Below are 12,500 nucleotides of genomic sequence, written 5' to 3' on the forward strand. Positions count from 1 at the left end.
GTAGAGCTTCAAGACCCTTAGGTAAAGAACAGACCCCCAGGCGTCAACACTTATAGCAAAAATATCCATATTCCAACACTTATCTACAGCACAGTGGACATTTAAAGTCCTTGCCTACTCACAATCGGTTTGAAAATGTGGCTTAAGAGAACTGAATAATTCCCCTGCAATAACATGAGAGTTTAAGGTCACTCCTACTCAAAATTACAACTCTATTGGGTCATCAAATTCTTCTATGGCCCTCCAGCTTAAGAATGCCCTCTTAACTGTGGTTAGATCTTTGCCAAAGATATATTAAAAAACAAAAAAGAGAAAGAATAAATAATATTCATAATTTAGAGCAATGGTGATGACAAAAGATGATGGTTTAGATTGACAGGTTACGGTGACAGGTGATATAAAATGAAAAAATAAAATTAACTAACATGTTTACAAAATAGTATTAAAAATAAGGAGAATTTAAAATAAGTAAATGGTAATAATAAAATGATAGTGGCAATGATTCTCATACAAATAAATGATAAAAGAAAATACTGAAGATGAAGATAATGAAGATGATGATGATGATGATGATGATGATGATGATGATGATGATGATGATGATGATGATGATGATGACAATAATAAAAATAACACCTGCAACACTTATTAAAGAAAATATAAATAATTGTAATTAAAAACAAATGAGAGTAACATCTTTAAAAATATATACAAAAATAATCAGAGCATATTAATTACAATAACAAAAAGAAGAAAAATAATGATAATGATGATAATAGTGATGATGATGATGATGATGATGATGATGTTAAAACAATCAATCAATAAATAAAAAAAAATAATAATAATAACAATAATAATTAATAAATAAATAAAAATAATAAATAACACTAATGCCATCACCAAAAACAAATAATAATAATAACAATAATAATTAATAAATAAATAAAAATAATAAATAACACTAATGCCATCACCAAAAACAAATAATAATAACTTTCATACAAAATTGTAAGAAATAAATTAATATATAAATAAACAAATAAATAAAATATTACAAACAAAAAACAACGAGTTTTCAAAAGTTATGCATTATGATGGAACAGCATGAAAAGTTTCAAATTCCTCATCTCATTACTTAAAACTAAATAAGCACTGCTGCCAACACATACAGCTCCTCTATAGCTTTTAGAAATAACAATTTTCAAATAATACTACACAAGACAGCTTTCTAAAAACAAACCTCATTTTAATTTTGATAAACTGGGTAAGTCTAGATATGGGTATTTGTTAAACCACACTTATGAAACATAGGCAAAAAGATATTAAACCATGCATGACTGATATATGTAATCAACTATACAGTAAATATTGAACTTCTAAGCTAATTATGAAACTAAATGAAAATCCAAGATCCACATCTTAATAAAATATAAGAGAAGTGTTAAAATCCCTGTGCAGGATCTGCGATAATTTTGCACATATACAGACACGCACAGAGACAAATTGGTACAAGCCCCATTCATGGGTACAACAGAATATATTCAGTAGTAATTTGGAAAATTTGAAAAAATTACTTATAGTCCAAAAAGCAAAATACAGGCTTTTATAAACAAGGTATTCAAAGTCTGAATGACCAGCACACAGATATTAAGAAAAAACCCAAAAGTTACAATGGACACACTCTAATCAGTTCACAAAATCTAGAATCAAGATGCAGAATAACAGGTTAGAAAAAATACTGAAAACATTGGTTTCATAGTAACAAATGTATTGATCCTATATATAAGAAACAGAATGAGAAAGGAAGCTATTATAGTACATCCAACAACATTTGGATAAATGCATGAACACCTTAGATGGCAAGGTGTTTAGCTGTTGGCACTGACTGGCTGAATTCTGTTTTTTTTTGTTTAGATGTAATTTTTATATGTCAACTGTTATATTATATCAATACATATATCATATAATCACACATCTTTAATTTTAAGTACTTCTGTTCTTTAACCCAATGCTGACGTAGGCTTCACACGCTAAACTGGACAATGTGCCAAGTGCAGCATGTAGACAGCCACTCAAGGCAAAAATCACAAGTATGGGGAACACATAATTTTCCCCCCTCTTTGAACTTGGCTGCAACATATACAATTCTCAAGTGAACATGGCTAGAAAGTGACTTTAGCCTACATCTGAGGGACTGTTACTACCAATTCACTGTAATAATAGCAAAACAAGCTAACAACAGCTTAATGCGCAATGGTTCAGGTTCAACATACATGGCATGGGTGTACATATCACCCTGAAAGGAGTCACTATGCCATGGCATGTGAGTACATGCCAACCTTTGGCAATATTTGAATGTGTAAATAGTTGAATTTCCATATACAAAACTCACATATTGTTATCACATAATAATGCAAACTCAAGTCTAGTTCAGATTGCTAACAAAGATTCTTAATACCTATACTAGAAAATCCAGCACTGGTATGTAAAAAAACAACAAAACCAAATACAAACATCACCAGCCAATCAGCTAAGCACGTTGCCATATAAGGTGTCCCTACAATCATTCATACGTCATTGGATGTCAAAAACCACAGGGATGCAACTTCAGATAAAAAAGAGCCGAGGAGCTCAAGGGGTAAAAGGCTAGTACTGGAAATACCTTAGCGCAGGCATTGCTCCTGTGTTGCTACTTACCTCTGTGGCTTCTCCTCCAAGGCTATAAGAACTGAAATCTGAATCATTATCATCCTGCGGAGAGGTGATAAAAGAAGAACTATACAGGTCATTACTCTCTGATGAGAATTTGTCGAACAGTGGATTTTGTACCGCCAGATCTTCTATGTGTTGCCATGCTTCTTCACGTTCTCGTAACTTCTCCTTCTCTCTACACGGGGATAATGAAAATAATTATAATTTTGCCTTGAAGACAATCAAAACAGCAAGCTGTTTACTTATTCTACAGAATTTTTTAGAAGAATATTTCACGTCTTAAACCAATGTATATAAAATATTCTACATTCATTAGATTTTTGCTGTTTTTGTAGAATAGTTAATAATAATTTTCTCGTAACTTACTTCTGTCGTTCTGCTTTGTATTGTTGTGTGCACTCATCAAACAGCTTCTGATTCATTTCCATAAACAGTTTAAGAGCATTGTATATTAACCCATGTATAGTCCTGGAAAATAAATACATCATGTCATATACATTATAGACAGTAACAGTTCAAGTCTACTTAATCTAATTTACAGTTTTCAGGTCAAACAAAACAAAACAAAACAAAACAAAACAAAACAAACACACACACACACACACACACACACACACACACACACACACACACACACACACACACACACACACACACACACACACACACACACACACACACACACACACACACACACACACTCACTCACTCACTCACTCACTCACTCACTCACTCACTCACTCACTCACTCACTCACTCACTCACTCACTCACTCTCTCTCTCTCTCTCTCTCTCTCTCTCTCTCTCACTCACTCACTCACTCACTCACTCACTCACTCACTCACTCACTCACTCACTCACTCACTCACTCACTCACTCACTCACTCTCACTCTCACTCTCACTCTCACTCTCACTCTCTCTCTCTCTCTCTCTCTCTCTCTCTCTCTCTCTCTCACTCTCACTCTCACTCTCACACTCACACTCACACTCACACTCACACTCACACTCACACTCACACTCACACTCACTCTCACTCTCACTCTCACTCTCACTCTCACTCTCACTCTCACTCTCACTCTCACACTCACACTCACACTCACACTCACACACACTCAAACAAATCACTATGTATGTATAGGTGTGGCCAAGCAGATACTGTGGGGAAAAAAAACAGCTAATTCTATTTCAAATATTAACAAAAAGTTTAAAATGTATATATAAATAAACAAATAACTATTTGTATATAAATCTCTGAACTTACTTGTTCCAGTGTGACTTGGAATTCTTATAAAGTGCTGGAAACATGATAGGGAGAATGGTTTGCGCATTGTCACTGATTAATGACAATATATATTCATTATTCCAATAGTAGAGAGCTCTTTCTGCAACCTGAAAATGGGTAGATAAATTAAAATGATGAAAATAAAAACTTTCTTCCAAATACTTCTTTGGGCTTTATCTCTCCATACACAATTGTCTTAAAAAAATTGCCCATACACATAATCATAGGACTTACTTGAAAGTGTGGCGAAGATACACATTTGGACAGCTGGCGAAACAATGGGACCATCACCTTCACAAATTCATTTGGTTCAATCACATCCAAAATTTCTTCTAACTCATTTAAGAACATCACCTGCAAAAAAAAAGGAGATGATTTACACTTTACCTGAAGTCACAGAAAATTAAACTATGCAATGTATCAGTTGGGAGATTAGAAAAACGCATAATCACACCCTTTCTTGGAGTCTGATCTAAAAATTATTACAAAATTAAGAAAAAATACAACAGGAGCTGCATTACTCTGACAGTCAGTTTTCCCAAGATAAGTTATCTGGTTCATTCAATTTTCCCTCACTTAATTCCACAAGAGCAATTAAAAATTTTCCTAGTTGGTGGCAAGGACCTGCCACTACTATTTAAATATCCCAGTCAGGACTTTTGCATACAGAGGAGCAGATGAATGTATATAGTGGAAATCACTAAACTGAATAAGAAATTATAATAATGGTTTGCAATTCCAGGGCACCAATCAAGTGGAGAACAATGCAGTGATGTAAATGAGGAAATCATAGCTGAGTCTACCAATCTTAGAGCAGTGGGTAATGGTACTTTACAATGATTACTACAGCAAACCACTGGTTTTATTTATCAATTAATTTCTGAGCTAATAGCTTACTTATAAACATCAAATGGAGCTCATAAATAACTTCTCTGTATTTTTTTCCTCATTACAAATTGAGTAAGAAAAAGTATATACAGTCCACACTGATAAAATAATGGATATAAAAGATTTTGCAAAATAATGACATACATACCTCCTTGGGACTATGGACTTTTGGCCAAAACTTGAGCAGGGAGATGATAACAGGCTCTGTTAATGAAGGGTCTTTCTCCAAAAATTGGACAACGCAATAGGCCAACTGAGGATGGTACACACTCAAGGACTTAACCTTGTGAAGTGGCAATAGTACTTTCAAGAGGAAAACTTTATGCTCCTCCTTAAGTGGTAGTGCAAACCCATTGATGATACTGCAAGGAAATAGAAGTAGGGAATAGTAATCTTTCAGCAGCAAATAACCAGTCTTCATATTGCATTCAACTTATCATTAAAACTAATAACACAATAAACCATCAAGACAAAAGTATTGATATTTCATAATCAATATCATATATAAAAAGGAAACAGATAAAAAAAAATCAACTTACCTTCCTAAAATTTCTAATAACTCTGCCACACCATTATGATGTTCTGTCTCATAAATGAACCTGAAGAAACATTAATCATTACATTATAGTTTACACTAGTTAAATGTTAACCAACTTGAATACATTTATCATAAGAATTGCAAGACATTATTAAACAGTATTTCAGTACAAAAAAACCTTGAAAATTACTTACTTGTAAAATATATTGTTGATTTGCTTGCGAATAAATGCTCTCAAACCTAGGAACTTGCCATATATTCTGTGTAGGGTAGTCTTCAAGAAATCTCTCTCTCTTGGATCTTCAGAATCAAACAGCTCTAGTAGCTGAAAAAAGTAAAAACAAAAACAAATGTTTATACTTTTCTTACCAATTTTCTCAGACACAGTAAAGGACAAATAAATGAAGGAACATTTCATGGTGAAATAAAGAACAGGGGAAGGAAAAGTGAGGAAAAAAGAAAGAAAACAAAGGAAAGAATGAAAAACAATGAGAGTATAGAAAGACAAAGGACAATAAATAAAATCAAAGAATATAGAAATGCAAAAACTGCACAATATAATGACAAGATACAGAAATCAATCTAACAAAAAGTTAGTAAAAGAATGGTGGAGCTGTCTCTTTATAGGTAAAAAGAGAAGAGAAGGAGTAAAGACGAAAAGAGGGAAGAAGGGAAGAAATAAAGAAAGAAACTGATAATCCATACCTGCAGCACAAACTTCTGGTCAATGAAACGTTTGGCGATGGAGGGCTGGAAGTCAGGGCTTTCGAGGAACCTCAGGAAAAACTCGTAGACCAGTTGTAGGTGAGGCCACGCAGCTTCTAAAGTAGGTTCATCCTCTTCTGGGTCGAACTCTGCTCCTACGGGAAAGCCAAGTCAGGTCATGGGAGACTTTTTGAACAAAAAAGAAAAGGGTGCACATAATAACTGAAACAAAAATAACAATTAATAAATAATATTAATGAATGTTTTTCTCTAAGTTCCAAGTGTAATAAACTGATATTTCATTTAAATCATTTAAAAACACTTAACTGATATAGAAAGGACAAAAACAAATTATGATATGAATGAAAACATAAGATCATTTATATTGATTATTTTTTAAAAGAGTAATTCTTGTTTATTTCTTTTGAATTGCATATCAATATATCATGTAAACAAACATGTGTAAAATTAACTCATAAACTAGGAACAACTATATACAAACTGATAACGTAACACACGTGGAAGGAGGTTTAAAAAAAAAAAAAAAAAAAAAAAAATCTTAATAGTGTAGTTATCCTTACTTCACAACAATTACTGAGCCAGCAACTGGATAATGATAATCCACTCTATTATCCCATAAATATTTTCTAAAAGAATTTAATTCTCTGTCAAATAAGACATACATAATCAATGATGAGGAGACTTGTACATATCTCTATCCAACATTTTAAATCTCGATCTACCAATTCAATCTCTTGTAACAATGCATCAAAACCTTTAGACTCTGAATTGCTGAACAAAAAAATAATTACCTATCACTATCTAGAATACAATTTTCATCAGGTGTGTTAGACCCACAAAGAGAAGTCCTTAATTTACATATCCCTATTAAGTCTTACAGGCCTATGCGCAGCAAAACATAAAAGCAGTTACAAAACAGGACATTTTTTTAAAACCATTAGCCCCTTCTGAAAATTAATGGCAACATCTTCACCCACCTGTTATCCACAGCCATGCTAATATCATTGGACTTCAAAGATAAAGGATATTAAACACAAAATCATTACCAATCATCCATTCATTCCTCTGAATACTGAATACTCTACAAGCAAGAAACAAACTCTCACCCAGCTCTATTACTGCAATTCTTACAATATAACATCCACATTAGATTTTCACAATATTAAGAACCCTAAAATTCACAACAATTTGAAAACATTCCTCAAATTGTGAAAAGGTAATTCCCAATTCTCTTCAACCCTATTCCTCAAATCCTCTCCTTCCACCTGGAATTTCCTGCAAACCTTACCTGACGGATTACTAGAAGGGGGCAAGGTTCGGAAAAGATTCCCAGCAAACATTTGAACTACTTCTGGATAGACCGCCTCAGTTATGACCTGCCGCTGAGTCGTGACATACTCCACCATCTCATTTAGCGCTGCTCGTTTAACTTCCTTCCATTTCAGGTCACTGAGGGGGTCCGATACAAAATCAAAGAGCACCCCACACTGCCGGATCTTCTGGATGAAGAGCTCCTCCCTCTCATTTGGCTGGGCATCTGGAGAGCAAGGTTCATAATTATTTTAAAAATCAGAAAGAAGTACATAATTACACATTTTTGGAAGGATAAATTTACAACAATTCCTTATACTTTTCAGATCCAATGAAAAAAAAGCAGTAAATACTATTCTCAGTTTAAATGTAACACACCTATAAAAGTCAAAGTAAAAGGGTACAAAAAGAATGCTTTCTTTGAACAATATAAAAAACATTGCACAAAAAGACTAAAGTGCTGTTTCTCTTTCTTATAAGCAGCAATCACAAGTAAATCATTCAAGCCCTTCTTTTGAAAATATTCAGAGTATTTACCTCATTGAATATCAATTTCCTCAAAGAGACTACACTACAACTCTGGAGAAAAGTGCAGTGTATATTTCAAATTCAATAAAATTGTGAATTTTGCCTTATATAAAAAATGAAATAATCTTTATTATAAAATCATAACAGAAATATGTATTTTCTTTACTTTTGTCAAAATATATATATGACATTGTCATAAAAAGGTATTATTACTTTCACAAATATACACCACTAGATTTTGAATGTCCAACTATTTTCCAAAGATTAGCTTAGAACTGTTTATCCACACTTATAAAACTCTGAAATCATCATTAGTATTCAAAATATCACAATTTTTTCAGGCAAACAAACAAACAAAATCTAAAAAATTAATAGTACCACATTTTGTCTTAAACAAATATCTTGCAAGTTAAAAACAGCTGCTTAAGAAAATACATACATATAATAAATTCTTTACTTAAGTTTTCAAGAAACACTTAGACAGACTAATTCCAAAAGAAATATTTTCTGGTTCTCCTAAGTCTCAGCAACAACAGCTAATTTTATCATCTCAATTCTGTGTCAAGTCAAGTATGGACTTTTACTTATTCATGTAAATAATAAAATGTACATATATATTTTCTCATCTCAATAAGCAAAAAAAATCTTCTCAATTTTCACTCTTTTGCTAACAAAATCCTAGGGCAATAAACTTCAGTTTGCAGTTATGATGACTAAAACACAAAAGTCAACCTACTTTATCTGTGAATCTAAAGCAAAAAGAAGAGAGCCAAATCTTACCTCTGAGTAATGGCAGCTTTTGTAATTCTCTGTTCTTGGGGATGTTGAAGCGTGACGATGACTGCCGCTTGTCCTTCTTAATAAGAGGAGCCCCAGGGCCAAATTTTATTTTATTAATCTGTGTAGGAGGGGGAACGCCATCCTTAGTGGTGGCAGCGGAGCCCACAGGCCCATCACTGCCACCACCGGCTGGCGGTTTTTGCTTATCATCATCCTTCTGCTCCTGCTGCTGCTGCGGCTCCTGCTGCTGCTGCTGCTGCTGCTGCTGCTGCTGCTGCTGTGGGGGCTGCTGCTGTGATTGCGGCTGCTGCTGCTGAGCATGTTGGTGATATGGTAGAATTTGATGTTGGTGAGGGTGACGGTAGTTGTGGTGGTTGAGGCAGGAACACAGCAGCAAGTTGTTGTAGTTGTGGTGGTTGTTGTTACCATCAGCGGAGCCACGCACGCACAACACCAAGCAACACACACAGAGAGACCAGCAGTTAGTTATAGTGGAAGAGACAACATACAATACTACTTTTAAAGAGAGTCAGTGCAACAAATCTTACTTAAAGTCCATCTTGGTTTTTAGGATGGCACTGGAGGAAACTGTCTGAGGTACAGAGACATCTGGAACTATGATTTTGTGCCAAGTTGAATTACAGAAAAGTTGGCACCTGCAATAAAACTTGAGAGCAAGTGAAGTTCCCTCAGTCTCCCTACAGCACAGTGTGACATGGCAAGTCCCCAAGTTAAGTGACTATTTTCCCAATGAGACATTCACAAGTGAAGTGAGAATTCATAAATATAGCCCTGTTGGTTTGCCATATCACATACACAAGAGCTTTCTCATGCTTTTTTTTTTTTCTAGATATACAAGCAGCAAAAATATGAGTTACAAGAATAATGAAAAGTAAGTCACATGAAATATAGAAAGAAATGTAATAAATATCTGTAGTAGCATATTCAAATATCATTCAAAACATAAAAAAGGAAAAATAAAGAGAAAGGAATAAAAACAGACATTTCTTTTTAACCTTTGTCAAAGATAATCATATATCTACTCTAATAAATTCACATTTACAATATCTACGCACTTCAGACACGTGGGATTTTTGTCCAGACTTGTAAAACGTTATACCTGATTAGCATTTCTTCTAGAGGGGGAAAAAGCTATAATTACGACTAAATTGACATCCATGCATATCTAATTTCCCCCAGATTTATGCTCTTGTGAACTCCAAAGGAATTCAAGTATCTTACAGCCTGTTAAACACCTATCCATAATGTAGTAATCTGACAGAATACACAAGGTACTAATATTTTGTTATTATTATTACTGATGACTATTTCTATTCAATCTTACATTATATAAGAGCAATTCCAAACTACTAAAGTCATTTTAGTGTACTAAAGTAAATCACATCCAAAATGTTATGGCTATTACTTCAAAGGTTTTCTACGAGCACACATATTTTACATTTTACTCTTGTTATTGACTTAACAATCACAATTAACTTGAGTAAACTGGTGTTTGAATGAATAAGGGTAAATAACCTATACAAACAGCATGATATCCATAGACAATGAAGAAAAAAAGGAAATGAAAGTAGACACAAAGGAAATTTCCAAAAAAATGAATGCTTTAGAAACAAAACTGCACATACATTCCTAACAAATATTGAAATTTGCTGGAAAGAAGAGAATGATCAGGAAAATACGGAGGAAGGGGAGGAGGGGAAGGGGGGGAGGATGAGCTGGAAAAGGATGGAAGACAAGGGAAGATGGGAGAGAAAAAAAAAAAAAAAAAAAAAAGGCTGGCTGAGGATGGAGAAAGGAGGGAAAAGGGAAGCGAGAGCTGGGAGGAAAAAAGGAAAGAGAAGGAACAGAGGAAAGAGGTGGAAGGATAGAGGTGGGAGGGAGGAAAGAGGCAGGAGGGAAGGAAATAGAGGGGAGATGGGTGAAGGGAGGAAGGAGAAGGAGAGGAGATAGGAGGGAGGAAGAGGAGGAAGAGGAGGAAGAGGAAGAGGAGGAGGAGGAGGAGGAGGAGGAGGAGGAGGAGGAAGAGGAAGAGGAAGAGGAAGAGGAAGAGGAGGAAGAGGAAGAGGAGAGGAAGAGGAAGAGGAAGAGGAGGAGGAAGAGGAAGAGGAAGAGGAAGAGGAGGAGGAGGAGGAGGAGGAGGAAGAGGAGGAGGAGGAGGAGGAGGAGGAGGAGGAGGAGGAGGAGGAGGAGGAGGAGGAGGAGGAGGAGGAGGAGGAGGAGGAGAGGAAGGAGGAAAGAGGCATATAAAAAGCTCAAGGTGGATGAGGATATGGATACAGATGAGGTGGATGAAGGAGAATAAGTGGAGAATAAAGAGGGAGAGGTTATCTAATCTACCATATGTAACCAAGAACAGCAATCCACATAGTGACAACAGTATATAAACAAAATGCACCCTTCCTGGTATCATTACAACAAATCCATGAGATGTGGCATGCATCCTCACCAAGCTGATCTTACTTACGGTAACCTTACACAATAAGTGTTTAAATCTAATGCACACCCTTGTTATCAGGCTTCACAATCATGCTGTACATTATCAAGCTTGCAAATGATCAGATGATCGAATGTGTTATCTCAATCAAATGACAGGTTTTAGTTGAGAATTATCCATTAGGAATGATTTAGTGGTGAAATATGGGTTATGGTCCTTTTGGAACACAGCCAAAAATCATTATTATGCCTTACAATTCAACATGTCTGGTGTTCCACCCTATAAAAAGGATGCTGTACATGCCAAGTCAACCTAATAAAGACTCCTGCATTTCTTTTTTTTTTTTTTTCCTTCAAAAAATTAAAGAACTATGACATTTACCCAATCACATACACATTTACAAAAGATCATTCCTATGATCATGACATGAGGATTAGAATCCCTTAGTCTAGCTAACTTCTCTCTTCCTGAATTTTTGTTTATAAATACCTGTTAGTACTATTGCAATACTGGTAACTTCTAAGTATTCTCAGTCTATCCATCTGTACGTTACACTGGCTAGGGAGACCTTAAAATGGGTACTTGTTACCATTCCACAACACTTAAAACCCCTTCTTAATTTCTGTCTATGTAATATGTACTACTGGACTGTAATACGAGTTAAATTACCAAATGAATAATTAGCTATTGACAATGTATACTCAAAAGATTCTGAAGTACACTTAACTGGTTATTTAATATTATTAGTTAATCTACTGGTAATCAAGTTTCTTATAGAAAATTTTAAAGCATCTTTACACAATTTAGTGTTTAACCTTTAGAGCAATTGGAAAATAACATCCAGGACCTGGGCCTTGTACACACCAAAATACCTAGCACTGAGGCACTAATATATTATATGAGATATAGTAACAAAAAAAATAAAATTAGTGCCAACCCAGAGACACATTTAGAAACATGTCAACTGTCTCTAGATTGTCTAGAAAATGTTGCAAAATGTTTTCAGACATTCATACAACTTTGTTGCTGGAATGTGAGGTTACAGACTCCTACATTCAAAGGAGACAACATACAACTGTAATCCTGTCTCTGGACTATTGTTCAACAGTTGTGTGACTGTCAAGTGAATCTATAATGACACAGTCACACAATAGTCCAGTGCCACAGTCACATGACTTCTGATGGTTAAAGTATCTTGGTGTGTATAAAGACCAGAAACTGCCAAGAAACTGTTGCAAAGTCTCATGATTTTGAAGCAGCTGCAAGAAAGTCCCAA

The 12,500-nt window shown here is 34.8% G+C and overlaps 1 protein-coding gene across 9 annotated transcripts in view; it reads right to left on the minus strand.

The window, feature by feature from the left end:
• The window catches only part of LOC125044776 (serine/threonine-protein phosphatase 2A 56 kDa regulatory subunit delta isoform-like), a 42,804-nt gene that overhangs the window by 15,834 nt on the left and 14,470 nt on the right, over positions 1–12,500 (minus strand). For 2 of the 9 annotated variants that reach the window (XM_047641717.1, XM_047641715.1), the window contains exons 3-12: positions 8,770–8,842; positions 7,439–7,687; positions 6,130–6,284; positions 5,619–5,749; positions 5,426–5,485; positions 5,035–5,248; positions 4,233–4,352; positions 3,978–4,105; positions 3,082–3,183; positions 2,701–2,890 (exon numbers count right to left, since the gene is read on the minus strand). In XM_047641717.1, coding sequence (XP_047497673.1) covers positions 2,701–2,890; positions 3,082–3,183; positions 3,978–4,105; positions 4,233–4,352; positions 5,035–5,248; positions 5,426–5,485; positions 5,619–5,749; positions 6,130–6,284; positions 7,439–7,687; positions 8,770–8,842 — 1,422 coding nt within the window. Of the gene's footprint in view, positions 1–2,700; positions 2,891–3,081; positions 3,184–3,977; positions 4,106–4,232; positions 4,353–5,034; positions 5,249–5,425; positions 5,486–5,618; positions 5,750–6,129; positions 6,285–7,438; positions 7,688–8,769; positions 9,083–12,500 lie in introns of all 9 variants that reach the window. The other 7 variants (XM_047641716.1, XM_047641714.1, XM_047641713.1 and 4 more) reach the window with 4 other exon arrangements.

This window comes from Penaeus chinensis, chromosome 36, assembly GCF_019202785.1.
Source record: "Penaeus chinensis breed Huanghai No. 1 chromosome 36, ASM1920278v2, whole genome shotgun sequence".
In the NCBI taxonomy this organism is placed as follows: Eukaryota; Metazoa; Arthropoda; class Malacostraca; order Decapoda; family Penaeidae; genus Penaeus; species Penaeus chinensis.